Genomic DNA, 22,473 nt, shown 5'->3' on the forward strand with positions numbered 1-22,473 from the left:
TTTTACCTTATGAATAAATCCTTCATTGTGGATAAAGGGTGTGAGAGTGGAAGGGTTATATACAGGATCTCAAAACACTGCACTTCCTTTGTTCAGATTTTGAAATTCCCCTGTTGAGTCACTTAGTTGCTCAATGTTAAAGGGCACTTAAGTATAACTAATATGATAGTAAACAGATTATCCAGCCAAATGCATCAGCAAAATATAACCCTCCTTTTACAAACACATGCACAGGTTTCTTTTAACTGTTTGTTTTGGGTTTTTCCACAGCTATTAATATTACTCAGCCCAGGTTCAGTGGCACAGATGCCTCTGGATACACTTCATTCCTGGCTTATTCCCGGATCTCAGACATCAGCTTCAATTATGAATTCCACTTGAAGTTTCAGCTGGCAAACAACCACTCATCACTGCAAAATAACTTGATATTTTTTACTGGACAGAAAGGCCATGGTAAGATTAATTGAGCCCTCTAGGACTATCCTCGTTCCTTTAAGAATACTTGAGAGATTCTGCAGGGACCCACTAAATTGGCTGTGGATATGAAAAACATTTGCCTAGATGCAACTTCCTCCTGTATCCTACCCCCAGCATGTCCCTTGTAGTCCAAAGTATTCAGCAGTTCCCCTACCCTTTCTGAAACTGGTTCACACTGGGGCTCTCTCTTATAATCAAGAGCAAGAGTTCCTGTAGGCAAGCATGAGGACCAAGGAGGTGACCCATGACTTGGGAAGTGAGTTTATTGACCTGCCCTTTTCTGTTTCTGTTTCCACACATAAGGACAGAAGAGAAATTCTCATAAAGAATGTCATTGTACAGTGCATTGTAAAAATAGTAATGGTAGTTGCCCCCAAAGAAGACCCAGTCTAAATTAAGAGAGCAAGAAATGATGTAGTTGGTCTGTAACAAGGTAATCCAGTGACCTAGAATTGGTAGAAAATCAATTTACCAGTTAAATGTGTCTCTTAAGTAAAAACAAGTTTTGCATGCATTAGATCAAGGAAAAATACATATGTTTTACTTTTAAGTCTGCAGCTAACATTTCAGCAGCTAATCACTCAGCCTCTTCTGAGCTCAGTGTTATCTGTGAAATCCATATATTATACCAGAAAGAGTGGCCTTTCTCTCAATTATCAGTAGTTCTATTTTGCAAGGATAAATAGCATATTCTGTTTTTGCTTCCTACTCACTTGGTGACTATATCCAAATAGTGCACATTTTTCTGGATTAATGCAAGTGTGAGAGGAACCCATGACCCAAGTGATGGGTGAAGTGTTCGTAAGGATGGGGAAAACTTCATAATGTCCATCTCCTAATGAGTCTCTGTCTGACCTTCCTGTCTGCAGTTCATTCTTCACACTGTAGTAAGAGTGACCCTTTTGCCTCTTTTTTAAAAATTGACTATAAAGATTTGAAACACAGATATATAGACAGAAATCTCCCATCTGCTGGTTCACTCCTCCAAACACCCGATAGAGCTGGACCAGGTCAAATCCAGGAGTCAGGAACTCAATCCAGGTCTCCCACATGGGTGTCAGGGACCCAATTACTTGAGCCATCACTTGCTACCTGCCAAGGCATGTTTTAGCAGGAAGCTGGAATTGAGAGATGAACAGTGTCTTACCCAAACACACACCCAGGTCCCTTCTTAAAAGACTTATTAGATCATGTCTGATTCTTGTTTAAACCCCACATGTGACTTTCGTTGCACTCAGCTTGAAACCCAGTCCTCCTTATCATATTCTCAAAGTGCCTTCGGGTCAGACCTGGTCTCTGTCTTGGAAGGTAACCGGGTCACTCTCACCATCTTTGTGTGGCTCTGCTAGAGGCCTCTTCCAGTGCTTTCACCATCAAACCCTTTTCCTCCTCAAAGGCTTCTCGCATGCTCTTTCCTCTGCCTTAACAGGAAATGACTATCACAGTGAGCAAGAGAGCGGACTCTAGAGCCTGGCACAGCAGACCTAGTAGATGCAGTGTCCACCACTTGCAAATTATGTCAGATAACTTATGTAACTGTGCCTCGATCTCCTGACCTGTTAAATGGGTATAACAGAAGTAAATTCCCTAATAGAGTTAAGAGGACCAACCCAGCTACTAGCTTTAAAAAAACTTGAAATAGCATTGGACTCAATAAACACAATAGCTTGTGCTTTTGCAAGGAGGTTGCCCCTAGCCACACCTACAAAAGTAGGTCTCATCCTCCCTGTCCACTTCATCCTCTACCTCAGCTTCTGATTTCCTTCCTAGCCCTTGCCTCAATTTATAATCATTTCATTTATTTGTATATAGTGGTTTTTGTCTGTACTTAAGAATGGATTGGTGACTCCAGAGACCAAATCACTCCATTCAACTTTATATGCCCACATTAGCAGACTGCTTAACACACAGTCAGTACTGAATAAATGAATAAAAGAACCACAGTAAGAAAAAATAATTGGGGCCGGCACTGTGGTGTAGTGGGCTAAGCCTCCACCTGTGGTGCCAGCTTCCCACAGGGGCGGTGGTTTGTGTCCTGGCTGCTCCTCTTCTGATCCAGCTCTCTGCTATGGTCTGGGAAAGCAGTAGACGATGGCCCAAGTCTTTAGGCCCCTGCACCTGTGTGGGGGACCTGCAGGAAGCTCTTGACTCCTGGTTTCTGATTTGTCCAGTTCTGGCTGCTGTGGCCATCTCAGGAGTGAACCTGCAGATGGAAAACTTTGTCTCTTCCTCTCTCTGACACCATCTCTCAAATAAATAAATAAATCTTTAAAATAAAATAATTGCCTGATTTGTGAGTAACACAGTTGTACTAGGATTCTTTTTTTTAAATGGCTGATTGATTGATTTGAAAGGCAGAGTGACAGAGAGAGACCTTCACTCCTTAAATGGCCACAGCAGATAAGATAGGGCCAGGCTAAGGCTAGAAGCCACAAATTCCATCTGGGACTCCCAAGAGCGGCAGGAATTCAAGCACATGGGCCATTATCTATTGCTCCCCAGGCACATTATAAAGGAACTAGATCAGAGGAAGAATAGCTGGGATTCAAACTGGCAGTCTTGTGTTGAGTGTGGGCATCCTAAGTGGCAGCTTAACCAACAGTGCCATAATGTCCCCTGCACAAGGATTCCTGAAAAGCAATTGATTCTTAGGGATTCCCAGTTCAAATGCTATGTCCTCCATTAGAATTTCCCCCAAAGGCTATCTCCTGTAGTGTTTTTGGCCCATCTCCCCTTCCTGTGAGCATTGATTATCTGACCTGCCCTTGGAGTGTGCGCCTTCTGTTACAGGCTATATTTCTCTCCTCCTTCATGCAAATGTCTCAGCTATCTCAACATCACCCACAAAGCTTCACATTTGGTTTTAATATCTGTTGAATGACTTCCAGGAGACAGAGAGAGCAGAAGGAAAAGAAGGAACCCCAACTAATTCTTTACTCTTCACAGTCCTCTTCATATATTTGTTAATTACAAACTTCTCATTTGTGAAAAAAGATATCAAATAAAAAATTAAATTGAATATTGCAGAATTTTGGTCTGCTTGTTTTAAAATAAATCTAAACCCTGAATAACTCACAGGGAGAAGCAAATTCAAGCAAAGGAGAAACAGCTGTACTATGAAAACTCATCAAATAATTCTTCAGAACCATTTTTATAGACTCTTTAAGAATTTTAAAAAAAATCTATGCTTGCCTTTTAATGCTTATACCATGGTTTTACAAAGGTTATAGCAAAATGTGCATTAATTAGGTTCCATTTTCTAATCTCTAAAATATGAAATGCAAAACAATTCCACATTGCACCACCAGAGGGAGCAAGAACATCGCTTTAAAAAATACAGGTATCTCAAAAGCTTTTTTCTCCACGTAGGGCCTCTTCACATCTCTATCAGAATCACAGGAGAATGAGTGATAAAACACTAATTCTCAGGCATTCTTTAGTCAAAACATAGAATTTCATCAAGCTTCTTAGGTGTTTCATGAAACTAATTTTTTTGTTTTGTTTTTATTCTTTGAGTTTTTTATTTAAACAAATTTAAACATACAAAGCCTGTACATATTAATGCAATAGTATTGTATTATATATATTTTACATTTTACATTACACGATATATATATATTTGTCCCAGTTGGAACAAATACATTTATCCTTTCAAGAATCTAACACTACTTTATACTGACAATATCTAAAAACCCTACCTTCTAGTTTCTTAAATAGAGGAATATACAGTAAATTAACATTATCTATCTTCACCCTTCTGTACAAGTTGATTCAAGAACTTCTTACTCCTATCGAGTTAGAATGTAGACCAATCTCTCCTTACCTACAACCCTCCCCAGCCTCTTGCAAACACAGTTATATTTTTAACTTCATTCAGATCATCTGTTTTTTCTAACAATATATTTTTATTTTTATTTTTAATTAGTTTTTTTTTTTGACAGGCAGAGTTAAACAGTGAGAGAGAGAGACAGAGAGAAAGGTCTTCCTTCCATTGGTTCACCTCCCAAATGGCCCGCTACGGTCAGAACGCTGCGCCTATCCGAAGCCAGGAGCCAGGTGCTTCCTCCTGGTCTCCCATGGGGTGCAGGGCCCAAGCACTTGGGCCATCCTCCACTGCACTCCTGGGCCATAGCAGAGAGCTGGCCTGGAAGAGGAGCAACCGGGACAGAATCCGGTGCCCCAACTGGGACTAGAACCTGGGGTGCCAGCGCCGCAGGCAGAGGATTAGCCAAGCGAGCCACAGTGGCGGCCAATTTTTAATTAGTTTTTAAAAGATTCAATGTGCTTTGTAGATATAATTCTAAAAACTTAATGATATTTCCTTCCTCCCTCCCTCCCACTCTCTCCTTCCCACCTTTTTCCATCTCCCTTTCTTTCTTTTAGTGGGAATATAGACAATGGCTGTAATAATTGAATGGAAAAATTATATCACCCATATACAGTAAATTTTAAAGCAATCACAGATAATAAGCTATAGTAGTAAAACATTCTTTTTTTTTTTTGAAAGTTAAAATCAGTTTATTAACTAAACTTTTGGGTTTGATATTTAAGTTATTATAAAACCATTGGCCTCTTAAGTTAAAATCTAAGATCAGTGTTAAAATATTGTGTTTTTTTCCCTTAAAGAGAAATAATTCAAAATAGTAAACATCTGATTTTATAAAGTAAGAAAATATTTCTGAAAGTGTAAGAAACTAGATGTTCTCCCTTCACTAGCCAGATCCCATGGGAAGAAAGCAAACTGCGAAGACTCAAACTGTAGCCTGCTGCATCCTATCACAGCCGTGTGTACATCTTACCCATGGGAGACACCATTTCCAGAAGCAGAGGTTTTGGTCAGATGGTGGTTCTGAAACTTAATGGGGCATATAAGATGCAGTAGTGTTTTCCCAATCACCTGCCAGGAGTTGGCTAATTGAAGAGCAGCCAAAAGATGAGACTCAGAAACCAAGCGTTTGGCTCAGGCCCACTTTCATTTCCCTAAGTAATCTTCTATATTTCCCTAGAATCTTCTATATCCCTACGAAATGGCTTCTTCCATTCAGATTCTTTATCAGAACATTTCTTCTTCTCAGATGCTGCCTCTGCAGTTGGTTTGGTTTTGCAATGGATGATTTTTGATGTTATTTCTGCAGCAGGTGTTGACGCTTGGGAAACCATTCCAATGTGTTCTGTGTTGTCACTTCTATAACTTCTTCCACTGAGATCCCTTTCACTTAGACAATATGTTCTGCTGAAATGGAAATGTTCCTGAGCTCATTTCGCACTTGTTGTACTGGTCCTAGTGCAGGCAAATCTGTTTCTAAGCATATAGAAGATAAAGGCAACTGTTTTACAAGTTTCTGCTTCTGTCCGTTTAAGACAGAAGTGGGTATGGAGAAGTACCCAGCTCTTACTCCTTCATGGCTACAGATGGCCGATCATCAGATCCGTGCAGCAGTACTTTGACAGCACCTTGCTCATGTAAGAGATTGATGGAAGGTCTTCCAGCTGAACGGGAATGAACATTTAAAGGCAAATTCAGTCTTTTGGCTAATTGGACTTGTTTGATTAGGACTTGTCTTTGCTCTTCCTTCTGTTCATCAGTGCCAGCAAATCTGGGGGTGAAATCTAGTCCAACTTCTCCAATTGCCAATAACTGATCCTTATAATGCCCAATAATAGGCAAAGCCACTTCCAAATCCTTCAACGTGACACTCCTCTGATCTTCTGAAGGTAGTTCTTGGACTGGGTGAACACCCAAACATGGCAGGACAAGCCCATTATACCTTTCTGAAAGTTGCATAATCTTTTCAAATTCTCCTGAATGTTCAGCAACTGCCATAAGGGCCATAACATTGCCCTTCTTGGCTTCCTCCAACACATCATCCAGGTCATGGTCAAAGTCAGGGGCAGAGAAGTGCCAGTGACAGTCCACTAAACCCACGCCTGCTACCCCTATCGCTGCTGCGGCAGCCAGTATTATAACATTCTTAATCATTGGTTTCACAAAGGTATAAAACAAAGATTTACAAAACTACATTTATAGCTGACACACAGACATTTCTTTTTTCTTTCTTATTTTCTTGTCTTTTTGAATTTTAGCTCCCACATATAAGGGAGAACATGCAGTATTTGTCGTTCTGGGTCCAGCTTATTTCACTCAACATGACATCCTCCAGTTGTGTCCATTTTGGTGTAAATGTTAGAACTTATTTTTTATATAGCTGAATATTCCATTGTGTATCTACACAACATTTTCTTTATCTATTCATCTGATTATGGACACCTTGGTTGATTTCAAATTTTGGCCATTGTGAACAGTGCAGCTATGAACATCATAGTTCAGGTATCTTTTTGATACATTGTGTTCAAGTCTTTTGGGTATATACCCAGTAGTAAGATTGCTGGATCACATGGCAAGTCTGTTTCTAGTTTTTTTAAGAAATCTCCACACTGTTTTCCACAGTGACTATAATAATTTACATTCCCACAGTGTATAAGTGTTCCTCTTTGTCCACAGCCTCACCAGCATTTGTTATTCTCTGTGTTTTGGATTTTAGTCATTCTGACGGGGGTGAGGTGATATCTCATTGTGGTTGTGATTTGCATTTCTCTGATGGCTAGTGATGTTGAGCAGTTTTTCATATATTCATTGGCCATTTGTATTTCTTTTGAGATACTATTAAGTCCTTTGCCCATTTCTCAACTGCATTGTTTTCTTGTTGCATTTTTAAGTTGCTGATATATTTGGGATATTAATCCTTTGTCACATAGGTGTTTTGCAAATATCTTTTTCCCACTGTGTTGGATGTCTCTTCACTCTTCTGATCATTTCCTTTGCTGTGCAAAAGCTTCTGGGTTTGATATAGTCCTATTTGTTTAGTTTTGCTTTTGTTGCCTGTGCTTTGGAGGTCTTATCCAAGAAGTTGTCCCTTACACCAATGTCTTACAGCATTTCTCCTACATATTCTTCCAGCAACTTCATAATCCCATGGCTTAAATTTAAATCTCTTGTCTATCTTGAGTTGATTTTTGTATATGGTGAGGGTATAGGTCTAATTTCATTCTTCTACATATATAAATCCAGTTTTGTCAACATCATTTGCTGGAGAGAGTATTCTTACTTCACCATAGGGTCTGAGCACTTTTTTCAAAGAAAATCAGTTGATTGTATTGGATTAATTTCTGGCTCTATCCCATTGATCCATGTGTCTTTTTTATCCCAGTACCATGCTGTTTTAATTTCGACTGCTTTGTAGTATGCTTTGAAGTCACATGTTGGCCAGCGCTGCAGCTCACTAAGCTAATCCTCCGCCTTGCAGCACTGGCACACAGGGTTCTAGTCCCGGTCGGGGCGCCGGATTCTGTCCTGGTTGCCCCTCTTCCAGGCCAGCTCTCTGCTGTAGCCCGAGAGTGAAGTGGAGGATGGCCCAAGTACTTGGGCCCTGCACCCCATGGGAGACCAGGAGAAGTACCTGGCTTCTGCCATTGGATCAGTGCGGTGCGCCGGCCACAGCGCGCCGGCCACGGCGTCCATTGGAGGGTGAACCAACGGCAAAAGGAAGACCTTTCTCTCTGTCTCTCTCTCTCTCACTGTCCACTCTACCTGTCAAAAAAATAAAAAAAAAAGAAGAATGTTATGAAGTCACATGTTGTGATGCCTCCAGCCTTATTTTTCTTGTTCAGGATCACTTTGACTATTCTGGGTCTTTGTGATTCCATATGAATTTTAGGATTACTTTTTCTAGTCTGTAAAAAAATGTCATTGGTATTTTGATAGGGATTGCATTGAATCTGTAGATTGCTTTAGGTAGCATAGACATTTTAATGATATTGATTCTTCCTATCCATGAGCACGGAATATTTTTTTGTTTCCTTGATGATTTCTTTCATCAATATTTGATGATTTTCATTGTAGAGATCTTTCACTTCTTTGGTTAAATTTATTCATAAATATTTTATTTTTTGATGGCTATTGTAAATGAGATTTTTTTCTTGATTTCTCTTTATGTGAGTTCATCTTTAGCATACAAAAAGCTACTATTATTGTATGTTTATTTTGTAACCTGCAACTTTACTGAGAGGGTTTATCAATTCTAACAACTTTTTGGTGGAGTCTTTAGGTTTTTCAACGTAAAACATCATGTCATCTGCAAACATGGATGGTTTGACTTCCTTTTTCCAATTTTGATGCCCTTTTATTTCTTTCCTCTCACTAATTGCTCTTGCTAAAACTTCCAGTACTATATTGAATGAGAGTTGCAAAAGTGGACATTCTTTTCTTTTTCCAGCTCTAAGGGGAAGTGCTTTCAGCTTTACCCATTTCAGGATGATACTGACTGTTGGTTTGTGATATATAGCCTTTACAATTTTGAGGAATGTTCCTTGTATACCCAGTTTCTGGAGGCTTTTTATCATGAAGGGGTTTTGGATCTTATCAAATGCTTTCTCTGCATCTATTGAGATAACCATATGATTTTGTTCTTCATTCTATTGATATGATTTATGGCATTTATTGATTTGTGAATGTTGAATCACCCATGCATTTCTAGGCCAATCTCTCTTGATCATTATGTATGATCTTTTTGATGTAGTTTTGGATTCAGTGTCCTAGAATTTTTTTGAGAATCGTTGCACCTATGTTCATTCAGAATGTTGATCTGTAGTTTTCTTCTCGTGACGTGTCTCTCTTTGGTTTCAGTATCAAAATAATGCTGGCCTCAGAAGAAGAGTTTGGAAGAATTCCATCCTGTTCAGTAGTTTGGAATAGTTTGAAGATTATTGGAATTACTTCCTCTTTGAATGCTTTGTAGATGTCAATAGTAATCATGTCCTGCACTATTCCTTGATGGAAGATTCTTATTACTGCTTCAGTTTCCTTGCTTGCAATGGGTCTGTTTAGATTGTCTATATCTTCTTGATTTAATATTGCTAGGTTATATTAATTCAGCAATTTATCCACTTCTTTGAGGTTTTCCAGCTTATTAGCATGTAGCTCTTCATAATATAGTTTCTTATGATCCTGTGTATTTGGTGGTATTGATCGTAATGTCTCCTTTTACATCTCATATTTTATTTATTTGAGAATTTTGTGGTTTTTTTCTCCTAGTCTTGCTAAAGGTTTATTCATTTTGTTTATCTTCCCAAAAACTAACTTTTTGTTTTGTTGATCTTTTGTAAATTTTTAGTTTTAATTTCATTTATTTCTGCTTTGATTTATTTTTGTTTTTTTCTAAGTTTTAAAGATGCAACATTAGATCTTTTTTATTTTTGTTAAATATTTATTTTATGTATTTAAAAGACAGAGTCACAGAGAAAGGTAGAGAGTTAGAGAAAGAGAGATAGAGGCCTTCCACCTACTGGTTCAATCCCCAAGTGAACACAACAGCTGGAGCTGAGCCCATCTGAAGCCAGGAGCTTCAGATCTCCCATGTAGATGCAGGGGACCTAGGACATAATCCATCCTCTACTGCTTTCCCAGACATGTTAGCAGGAAGCTGAATCAGAATGGAACAGCTGGAACTTGAACCAACATCCATATCAGATGCAGGGGTGCAGGCCAGAGCTTTAACCCACTGTGCACAGTGTCAACCCCATCATTAGATCTTTAATTTGAGACATTTCTCTTTTTTAATGTAAGCACTTAATGCTTTAAACTTACCTCTTAATTCAGCTTTTACTGTATTCCTCAGGTTTTGAAATGTTGTTTTAATTTTCATTTACTTAAAGTTTTTTATTTCCTTTTTATTTCCTTTTTTCCTCATTGACCCATTGCCTATTCAGTAACATGTTATTTAATTTCCAAGTATTTATGAGTATTCTATTGTTCCTTTTGTTGATTTCTAGTTTTATTCCTTTATGGTCTGAGAAGATACCTGGTATGATTTCTTTTTTTTTTCCAGAAACCTTTTATTTAAGGAATACAAACTTCATATATTTTATTATTACAACTTTAGGAACATAGTGATTCTTCCCATTGTACCCATTTTCCTATCCCTATTCCTCCTCTCTCTCCTATTCCCATTCTTATTTTTTCTAAGATCTATCTTCAATTAACTTTATACAATATGATTAATTCTATCATAAGTAAAGAGTTCAACAGATTGTATGGTAAAAAAAAAAAAAAAAAACTGTTCCTCAACAGTGGAGACAAGGGCTGTTCAAAGTCATTGCTTCTCAAAGTGTCAATTTCACTTCTATAGATTACCTTTTAGGTGTTCTATTAGTTATCACACATCAAGGAGAATATATGGTATTTGTCCTTTTGGGACTGGCTTATGTCACTAAGTATGATGTTTTCCAGATTCATCCATTTTGTTGCAAACTGCCGGATTTCTTTTTTTTTTTCAACTGCTGTGTATTATTCCATGGAGTACATATCCCACAATTTCTTCATCCAGTCTTCAGTGGAAAGGCATTTGAGTTGATTCCATATCTTAGGTGCTGAGGGAGACAACAGTGGCTTCCCCCTTGTCCTAGTGGCAAGTCTAAGTGATACCAGGACTTGTGGCACCAACTTCTGTGGCTCTAGAACCGTGTGATACAGATGGGTCCTTCTTCAGATCCTGCTAGGAGAGTCTAAGTGGTACTGTGGCTTAGAATACCAACAGCCCTAGTCCTATGTAGTGAACCCCATAGGATGACTATAAGGTATACAGATTTTATTATTGACTGTATGAGTTATTATTGACTGTATTGATCCAGTCCTATAGGATGACTATAAGGTATACAGATTTTGTTATTGACTGTATGAGTTCAGAGAGGTGGCATGCAGGTAGGTTCTTCCCTATGTCCTTCTTCCCTATGTCCACCAGGAAGATTCCAGTGACACTGAGAAATTTAGAATGAATTGTTACAGTCCTGATTTTTCAAGATATAGTTGGATCATTACTCAGATACCTCAGGGTGGGAGCAGATTTTTTTATGGGCTACTTCTGGTGTTAGCCCTCAGGAGCTTAGAAAAATCCCCCTGCTCACATTGTATATGTAAGCATAGCTCTGGAGCTAATGCCCCAAAACTCACAGTTGCAAGATGTAGCAGATCTGTCATTTGCCCCACATATCCAACCAATTTTCTTTTCATTTTCTTTAAAAAGCAGAGAGAGAGAGAGAGAGAGAGAGAGAGATCTCCATCCACTAATTCATTTCCTAAACACTCCTCACAGCCAGAGCTGGGCCAGACCAAAGCCAGGAGTCAGGAACTGAATCTGGTTCTCCCACCTAGGTGGCAGAGATCACAGTAACTTGAGCCATCACTACTACCACCTAGGGTGCACATTAGCAGGAAGTTGAATTTGGAAGCAGAGCCAGATCTTGAACCTAGGCACTGCATATGGGATACAGGAGTCCAAATGGCACCTTCACCTGATACACCAAGCACCCACCCCTATGCAACCAATATTTGTGAGTAATTACTGAAAATTGCTAGGGGCTAGCAATATTATACCACATACAGAAATGGTCTAAGATATGTAACATTTATATTACATATTTATGTGCCATAGTCTCATATAGAGGAATGATTCTTCAATTTATACCATATAAAGCTATTAATTTAAAAAGTGCCCCCTTAAGACATTTTATCATTATCAATATTACTCATACAGCTTGTAGTTGTTTATTCTATATAAGACATGAGTCCATCAGTATTGTAATAGGAGAATATCTACACTTAGGTGTTACTGTTTAGTAATATGGGTTTCTGACCTGCATAGTGGTTGTTACTACTAAAATTGCCATTCCATATGCTGCCTTTATCTTCCTCGAGTTAAGCAAGGCACAAAGGCAGTTCATATAATGGCTTGAAATGTAATCCAACCTGTAATTTATTGTATGTTCACATAAAAAGGCATGGAAACGTCATTCCCCAATCTGATGATCATATTTACTTAGTCTCCCAAAGCTGAAGATTGGTTTTGCCAAACTTCGTTCTCCTTGAACTTTTTTGGACAAGTTAACTTGTCAAATATTAATTTTAAAGTGTCCATCTTAACTGTGTTTTTAACCTAATCTAACCCTGTTTTAATGCTTTTGCTGTCATATTTGGCATTTTCTTCATTATCTTCTCCTACCCTTCTCCCCTATAATCTGTCTTTTGATTTGGTCCTTCTAGAAACCACAAACAGACTATCTTAAAAAGTTCATGGAAATGGAACTAAATTAATTTTTGGTACCAAATAAATGTAAATCCATACATACATGGATATACTCATTTATATTCTCACCAGCAGTACTCAAGAGTTCCCCTTTCTCCATCTCCTCACCAATATTTATTTTTCTCCTTTTTATTATAGCTATTTTAACAGAGATGAGATGACAGCTCATTGTGGTTTTGATTTCCATATCCCTGGTTATTAGCGACGTTGAGTTCTTTTCATATATTTATTGGCCTTTTGTATATCTTATTCTGAGAAATGTCTATCCAGATCATTTGTCTATTCTTAAATTGGATTATTTGGTTCTATATTATTTTATTTAAGTTCTTTATATATTCAGGATGCTAATCCTTGTCAGTTGAATAGCTTACAAATATTTTTTCTCATGCAGACTGACACTTCACTCGATTGCTATCTTGGTTGTTCAGAAGCTTTTGTTGCCAGTGATTTGGGGATCTTTTTTTAAGAAAGCCTATAACAATATATGGAAGTGTTTATTTTGTGTTCTCTTCTAATAGTTCCATAGTCTCAGGTCTTTCATTTAGGTCTTTGATTCATTTTGAATTGACTTTTGTATTCAGTGAAAGAAATTTCATTCTTCTTCATAAGGATATCCAGTTTTCTTAGCATCATTTATTGAAGACACAGTTCTTTTTCCAGGTCATTCTTTTAAGTCTTTAACATTTCCAGAACATTGTAAGAATTAATCTTACTGCAGTTCACTGGTAACAATTATCCTACTTTTTTTTTTTTACTTAAATATGATCTCTTTTAGAACTGGAGCCAGTTCTTTATTTATTTTAATAATGACTATCACATAAAGATACTTAATAGTTTTTGAAAAAAAAAAACAAACACAAAAATTTATGGTCCTCATTACAATAAAACTTATTAAAGGGGAAGGTATACATACTTAAAATCTTGTTAATTAACAGTACTAAACCAGAGGTCACCATGTCTGGTATACACAGCATCTATCACAAGTAACATATATCTGGAACCAAAACGAAAAAATGTCACTGAATGAAAAGAAGTATGTAAGTGATAGAAAAGATGAAGTTCAGAAAATAGAAAGCTCATCCAGCTACAACAGTCAAGGAGTATATTCCCTTAATGTGTTTCTCATCCTTCCCTTCCATTTAGAACAGTCTTCCACAATTAGTGCCACAGCAGCCAGTTCTCAGTTCCATTCTTTCCAGTCCAAGACCCAGTTCATCTCCAGTCCAACAGTCTGTGTAAGCAGCCAGTTCATTCTATCTGAGATCCATCATCCCATTCATTCCACCTTCGTAGTTTTCTCTTGGCTGGAATGCCTTCCCAGTCCTCGTCACCCCTCCCATTCTACCCATGCATGCTGTTCCTTCTAATGAAGTCACGAATACTGTATTCCACCAAAGAATAATATGAAAAGCCTGATATCTAACTATATACTACATTGTAACTCATAGTCACTACTTCAGATAATATGAAGTAACATTTTCATGAAGGAAAAATGCTAAATTGCAGCAATTTGATAACCTTGTCCCTCAGCAAGATTAACCTTAAATTTCTTTAGGACAATCCACAACTTCAATTTCTTCTGTATCCCCAACTTCATCATTCACATGCTGAGTACTATGTGAGAAATCAATAATTACCTGTTTATTGACTCTTCTACTAACTGAAAGACCCTCTGTAGACAGAGGCTATCCTGGTTCATTAACAATGCTGTATAGGCATAGATTGATCTGGATTGTAGTGGAGAAGTTAGAATCTAAATGAAGGGGAAAGGGAGACATGTATCACTTTTCACCCTAATGAAAAGTAAGTTAAAATATAGCTGTAGACTATATTAAAAATGTTTAGTGCAGTGATAAAATTTTCCAGAAAAAAATATGACTTCCTGAAAATTTGATTAATGTGCCTAAGTGCACATGAATGTGCATAGTTCTCTGTCACTCACCAGCCTGCTGGTCTTCTGTGCTGTGGTGATTGTGAAAGGTTGCCTCATATTTCATGCCAAATAATTTCTTGTTTGCTTCAAGTCCTTAGTTATTAACTATAACAAAAAATAAGGGTGCATAGATATAGTTTGATGCTTTTTCTGTAGGAGGAAATTAAATAAATGTCATCTACAGTACAGAAAAAAGAAAAATGAAGTCAGGGGGAGTGTCACAAAAAGCAATCAGCTCAGCCTGTTCTTCAGAGCCTTGGTACAGATCTGGCAGAAGGCAGATGCCTGATGGATGGGAGAGCAGGCTGTAGCAAATTCCTAAGCAGAACACTTCTCTCTGTTCCACAGCACTGAGGCATTTGATAAACATAATTGACAGTGTATGCACATATTCAGTTTTTTCACATCTCACAAAATGTTCATTTCTTCTGTAATCACATCAGAATAAGTAGAAATTTTGAGAATGTTTTTCCTAACAACCTCAAAGTATCAAATCATACTGCTTCTAAAATTAAATATCCTGTACTGTAATATCAGAGTTGTTCAAGTTATTAAATAATTTGAGTGTTTTAAGCTTGTTAAGAAAGGGGTTGGCCACTGCCTGCAATGCCAGCATCCCATATGGGCACCAGCTAGAGTCCCAGCTGCTCCACTTCTGATCTAGCTCCCTGCTAATGTACCTGGGAAAGCAGTGGAGGATGGATCAGGTTTTGGGCCCCTGCACCCATACGGGAGATCCAGATGAGGCTCCTAGCTCTTGGCTGTGCAGGCCACCTGGGGATTCTCTCTTTCTCTCTCTCTCTTTGCCTCTCCTTCTCTCTGTGTAACTTTGCCTTTTTAATAAATAAATAAATCTTTTTAAAAAAGTTAAGAGAGAAATTAAAGTCATTCACTTTACTTATATATGAAAACTGTTACTTTCAATCCATGGTTAATATATATGAATGTGGAAAATGGGCTCTCATCTTTTCTCAAGTCTGTATGTAGGAGGAATATGCATGCAAGCTTTCAGGGGATAATACTGCATCATAGAGGAACAACCAGGGATGGAAAAGAGGAGGAGCCAAGTGTAAATCAATCAAGCTCTTTCTTTTTTTAAGATGTATTTATTTGTTTGAATGGCAAAAAGAAAAGGAGAGAGATATGAGAGATCCTCCAGCTGCTGGTTCATACCCCAAATGTCTGCAACAGTCATGATAGGCCAGGCTGAAGCCAGGAACCAGAAAATCCACCTAGGTCTCCCATGTAGGGGCAGAAACTCAAGTACTTCAGCCATCATCTGCTTCCCGGGCATATCAGCAGGGAACTGAATCAGAAGCAGAGTAGCCAGGAAATGAACCAGCATTATGAAATGGGAGGCAGAGATCACAAGCAGCAGTTTAACTCACAGTACCACACACAATGCCTACACATAATCCACTTACTACCCAAGTTTTTTTCTACACTTCCAGAAAGCACATGTGGTTTCATCTTGAAGAATTAAATTTTTCCCACACACTGGTGCTTACATATCTTATTTTCATGATGTCAATAGAGAATCAGACCTGCCACTTTTTCTAATCTCAGCTCCTTTTGCCCTAAAGAAAAAATTATATGGACCATATGTAGCCCCAAGAAATTCATTTTATCGCATTGTTACATGCTCTGAGCATGGTAATAGTTTTGCATGATTCTAATACTTTAAAAAGCCTATAATATTCATAGTTTAACGGATAACAGAACAGAAAGCTGTCAGTTTGTCTCCATGCTCAGAAACTTGACAGATCTTAGGAAACACAGAGAATATATGCCCCTTAAGAGTTAATCCAACCTTTCTCTCTGTCTCTCTCTCTCACTGCTAACACATCTGTCAAATAAAAAAAATTTTTTTTAAAAGAGTTAATCCAAAATCTCCAGTCATCATAATTTTACTTCAACACATCCAAAAGGAGAGGTTGTCACTGAATATGGGATAAAAATTGCTGTGGTGTCTAGAATCAGATATCACTCAACACATATAATGAAGAGCCATTCACTAAGCAATATTCATTTGGTGGGACAGCCACCACTTCATCTTCATGGCTCCTCTTCCATCCATGCCAGAAAAGGAAAAAGAGTGAGAGAGAAAAAAAAATCATCACCTAGAAATTCAGAATCCGTTTGTAAAGACCTCTTAAAACATTATGTTATTGTTGGCTATAACCCTATGAGGTGTTAAAGGAAGTCAGTAGCCAGAAGTTAAATTAGCAAGGAAGTCAAGATAAAGCACTCATCTTTATGCAACTGGGGACTTCATTTAACTCTACAAAAATATATTACACAGTTAGAGGGATAAATTAGATTTAATGCATGATAATAGTTTATCCTATTGAAATAATAGCTTAAAGAAAATTAACAAAGCCCACACATTCTCCTTCTACTATTAAATCTTTCCTTCTCTAAGTTAAATACTTCAGAAAATTTTGCTTTTTTCCTATTGGTATTAGAAGATGAGATGAATGAATTTCCATGCTTCTATAATGCTTTTAAATGTCAACAATATTAATCTTTGAATTAGCAGAGTATGCTGAAATATACATGGATTTCACAGTATTGTCTATATCAGTGTTTTAGACTCCCAGTATACCTCCTCAGACCAAACCAAGGAACAGTTTTCCAAACCCCTCTGAACCCTGATACAATGCACCTGAAAGGAAGAGCTGCCTCTTCCCCCGCCTGTGGTTGTAGTTTCTGGGGTATCCTTCCAAGCAGACCAAATGATTCACAGCATGAAATGATTGACCACAATCAATGAGAGAAACTGAACTGGTGTCCTTAGAAACTTTCTCTAATATACAGATTTATGTTAATTCTTTTACATGAGTCTTGCACTTCCTTTCAAATGTTTCATTAATGAATCCATGGCTCAACCCATGAGCTACCCTTGTTCAGTCCTGTCTACAAGGTAGATCTAATTAGACTATATCCACTTACTGTAACCTCATTTGTGTATTCCAGCCCCCCATGAGAATTTTGTTTTGATTATCATAAAGTGGGCTGGTTGTTGCATGATTCTACTGATCTTTTCCTGTTATTATTTTGGGTCGAGCTAACCTGTGCAATTTCTCTGGCACTTACTCTCTGAAACTCTTGATACCTTTCTACTTCTTAAATGAGTGTAACAGATTTTCCTTTCTTGTTCATATATGCCAATTAAATCACAGGCAGTACTGGAAAGGTTCAGGCTGGATTAAAAACTACGAATGTAAGTAGTAAAACACTTAGGCTAGAAAACAAACCAAAAATTAATTTAAATTAAATCCTGCTAACACTTTTGAGTAGTTTATGGAACACAGTGTCATTAGTTTAGTTGTAATCATATGCTTGTGAAACAAATGTTTTAGTTTGATTTATCTTCCTTTCAAAGGTTTTATATATTTAGGATCTATTACTATCACCACCACCCATCCCTGCTACACCTCACAGCTTAGAAATATCTGACAGCAATTCTTTCAGGCTCTTTGCTCTTTTCTTCCAAAATATCCATGGCAGTATCTTTTATCTTGTTTCTATTCTTTTGTCATAACTTCCGTCTCTTACAATCCGTCATCCCTTTCTTCCGATGAAACCCTTGCTTCCTTTGAGGAATCACTGTTTTCATCAAGTATGAGCTCAGACGCTGAGCTCAGATCTTCTTCCCCCATGAGATTTCCTCTAAGCAATACTACGAATTGTCATAATGCTAAGCATGGCTCACACAAGCTCTTTGAAGCTTCTGCTTAATAGTATTTGTGGAATTGAGTTATGACTTTCTTTTCTAGTCAAAGAGGTATATTTTTGTGCATTCTAAAGGATTTTTATTATCTTCTCAGATCTTGTTATTCTTAACTACTATTCATGTAGAGTTAGCCTTTATTGTTTCCTTCCTCCCCTTTTTAGTACTTGCACAACATAATCTCTCTAAATCCTTCCTTCTTAGTACCAGCTCTGAAATAATATCCAACAAGTATCCCTCACCTTGTCTGAAAATCTCCCTAAGCCTGGTTTCATTAAAATTCACTGTCAATTCTGCATACAAATGAGCATAGATCTGATTCTTTTCATGAAAAAAAAACTTGTATTATGTCAATCACTGAACATCTCTATGCAATAATATAAATGTAGAATACAACCTGCTGCTTTGTGAATTAAAAAATGTAATAACACTAATTGTCCACATATTTCCCAAAGTTGTTGTTATGCTACATCCTAATAGAACAGTGACTTTGAAAATGAAATTGTTCTAAAGCTTCTATTGGTTATTCCAATATGACATTGTTTATGTTATTATGTGCTGTTAACCCAAAAGATTCTCATTACAAGAATAACAGGAAAGTGACATAAGTCATATAAATGGATGCTAATAAACCATGGCCTCAAGTTATTTCATTTAATCTCCAGGCTTGACTCTCCAAATTTATTTAGTTGGATCAAAATGGTGCATCAACGTAGTCAGGACTATGCCTTTAAAGAAAAACTTTGCTGCTGTCTCTGACCCCAAAGGTTAACTAGAAGCAGATGTGTGCTCTAGCATGGGATCAGAAGTATCTGCTTCTAAGATTTTGTATTAATGAAGCAGGGAAGAGAAATGAGATGCATAAAGCTAAGATCAGCCCATAGTCTGGAGAAACTAAGAATGCATTTATTTAATACTTCCTGCGTGCTGAGTCTATCCTTTGCTGATATTTCCACATAAACTCTCAATTGTTAAATCAACAACAGGAGTCACTGTGCACTTACTCCCCATGTAGGATCTCTGTCCTTAATGTGTTGTACATTGTGATTTAATGCTATAACTAGTACTCAAACAGTACTTTACACTTTGTGTTTCTGTGTGGGTGCAAACTGTTGAAATCTTTACTTAGTATATATTAAATTGATCTTCTGTATATAAAGATAATTGAAAATGAATCTTGATGTGAATGGGATGGGAGAGAGAGTGGGAGATGGGAGGGTTGAAGGTAGGAAAGAGGTTATGGGGGAGGGGAAGCCACTGTAATCCAAAAGCTATATTTTGGAAATTTATATTTATTAAATAAAAGTTAAAAATGACCAAAAGGGGAAAAAAGAAAAATCTTAAATGGTATAATTATACTCCTTATTCAACAACAAAAAAAGGAGAATTGGTGGGGTGTAGGAGGATACAAGCCCAGTCTGACACTTGCATATATTTCTGTGCTGGAAGAACTATGGTCAAGGGCACAGCTCTGATATCAGCCTGCCTTCAGACGCTGACTCCACCATCTAGCAGTTATGTGAGCTTCAGAGGTCAGTGTGTATATCAGCACCATCCCAAAAGCCATGAGACACGCAGACCTCTTGTCCTTCCAGGTTTAGGTATCTCATCCACTTACAAAGCGCCCAGCAGCCTCAGATGCTCAGGTCAACCTGCTTTCCATTTTGCTCTTTTTTCCTGGTTTGCCTTATGAGGGCACCAAAGGGCACCCCTCAGAGACAGCTACATAACTTGCAAGGCCAACTGCAAGATGAAAATGTAGTCTTTCTTGTAAAAAAGCAGGCAGTAAATGCCACTAAAGGTTCTAAGACATAAATAAAGCATTTGCTTTCTTCAGTGGTTATAATATCTTTTATTTGCTGTTTATGTCACTCTTCAGTTAGGAAAAATTCAAATACTGAATTAATAGTGAAAATTTTAGAATTCATTTTATATTGTGCAATGTTAGTCCAAAATGCAAACATAAGCATGATTAAGGCATAGTAACTTACCAAAATTACATGATTTGTATTTCATAGCTCATACGTGCATGTATATGTACACATCTCTTTTGCCAGTACAGTGGTCAATGGTAACAGTACACAGTCAAGTGAACCGTCCTTATTGCACCTTTTTGATGTATGCACATTCTTTCAGCACTCTCCACCTTCAGTTTATTGATGAATAAAGAGGGCAAGGCCGATAAGGAGTCATGGGATTTCCTTTCTCTTTCCTCTTGTCATCGTTTTCATCCTAAGTAATTAGAGTAAGAGAGTTATGAAAGCATTCCTTGACTGTTCACGTTTCTTAGATCATTACTGCCTTGTTTCTGCATTTGAAGTAAGTTCTGCTCATTAGACACAACGTGTTTACCTTGTACTCATTTTGAGTCCCACCAAACTCAGTATTGTGGGTATGTTCTCATGGGACGTCACAAATTCTGCCTGCAGATAGGGTGGCAAGACAACAAACACGCATCCTGTGCATAGGTATTGCCTCTGTTCTCACTCATGTTCCTTGCTCTTGGACTTCACCTTTAAAAGACAGTTCAAAGATTATAGTTTTAAGAATTTCAAGACAGTGACAATAGAGCTCTAACTCAAGCATGGGGTCACTGTGAATTTGAAACCCCATGTGACAGAATAGGCCAAATGTCCTGACCCTCCTGCAGTCACTACTATCATTCAGCTTCATTTAAAAACAGCTGTGGGGTGGTGGGGGGTGCTGCGCTGTGGCACAGAGGGTAAAGCCACTGCTTACAGTGCCAGCATCCCATATGGGCGTCAGTTCGAGTCCCAACTGCTCCACTTCTGATCCAGCGCTCTGCTATGGCCTGGGAAAGCAGTAGAAGATGGCCCAAGTCCTTGTGCCCCTGCACGCACATGGGAGACCCAGAAGAAGCTCCTGGCTCCTGGCTTCAGATTGGCCCAGTGCTGGCTGGCCATTGCAGCCATTTGGGGAGTGAACCAGCAGATGTAAGACCAACCTCTCTCTCTCTCTCTCTCTCTCTCTCTCTCTGCCCCTCTGTAACTCTGCCTTTAAAATAAATTAAATAAATGAATAAATATCTTTAAAAAAACAGCTGGGGAGCCTGTTTAAAAATATTTCAAGGATTCAGTGTCAAAGACTTTCATATAAATTGTATAAAATTTTATCTAGAATCTGAGTTTTTGACACACTTCCTGAATGATTGTGATGAGCTTCCAGGTTTAGCAAATGGCATTCTGAGACAATTCTGAGCCCCTAAAATACCGTTCTCCTTCCCGGTCCCAATCTTGGTAGCCAACTGCTTCTCTTTCTTTTACCCACTCCATCACCCACCACCAGGGTTGACTGACACTGAGGGGAGACCTATAGTGGAAGGAAGGGAAGCAGCCTGGTGGGCCCACGCCATGGAAATATGATATTTTCACCTGCTTGATGGTCTGATAGGCTCCCTGATTCTCCTTATCCTCCCTTTCTTAGTGCATCCCCTCTCCTATGCTCTGGCACTCATCTGCAAGCTGGGGTGCCTATAAGCTTAAGTCAGCCTCTTTCCCCAGATTGCTCTTTTTCTAGGCTCCTTACCCCAATGACTGACCCATACCACCTGGTTCCTGAAGATAGCTTGTTTGAAAGCACCTTCAACTCTTCCCTCTTCTTCAACTTTTCATCCAAATTGGTCTATTCGTTCAAATTTGTTTCCAAATTACAAATTTCTTTCCTTTATTTCTGTTCTCTTTTCCACTACCTTAATTTATGGAGAGTTTAATATTTCCCTTTCTGAATCAGTTGAATGACCTTCTATTGTGGCAGCTTATCTATCTCTATATTCTATCCTCAACTTTGTTATGAGATTCTTTCAAATTCCAGATCTAATGTAGTTCTCTCATTTAAAATCTTTTCATGGTCCCTGGGAGTCTCAGGTAAAATATTGAAGTCATTCTTATAGCATAGCATGGCCTTACAGACAGGGCCTTTCTGTTGTCTCTGTTTCCTTACCTCCCCTAGACACCAAACACCAGGTGGGCACTGGTCTTAGCAGGTCCTTAATCACATCGTTTTCTTCTCTGCCTTTTCTGGATTTTTGCAGTGTTATCCCTTCTGTTTCAATGGTGTTCTTCAGTGCATCTCTTTCCTCACCTATCTAGCAAACTCTGGCTTCTCATTTATAGATTAGCTCAGAAACCAACTCAAATATGACCATTTGAATTTCCTAACCTTCATCCCCACTC

The 22,473-nt window shown here is 38.1% G+C and overlaps 1 protein-coding gene and 1 pseudogene across 1 annotated transcript in view; one reads left to right on the forward strand and one right to left on the reverse strand.

Annotated features, from left to right (window-relative positions):
• The window catches only part of EYS (EGF-like photoreceptor maintenance factor), a 1,804,868-nt gene that overhangs the window by 1,665,990 nt on the left and 116,405 nt on the right, over positions 1-22,473 (forward strand). Inside the window, 1 exon segment of the mRNA XM_089333540.1 lies at positions 271-453. Within this exon segment, the coding sequence (XP_089189666.1) occupies positions 271-453 (183 nt within the window).
• On the reverse strand, positions 5,601-6,457 carry LOC103349788 (deoxyribonuclease TATDN3 pseudogene; annotated as a pseudogene).

Source organism: Oryctolagus cuniculus, chromosome 5 (genome assembly GCF_051225735.1).
Source record: "Oryctolagus cuniculus isolate XC-2025 breed Fujian yellow rabbit chromosome 5, ASM5122573v1, whole genome shotgun sequence".
NCBI classification, from domain to species: Eukaryota; Metazoa; Chordata; class Mammalia; order Lagomorpha; family Leporidae; genus Oryctolagus; species Oryctolagus cuniculus.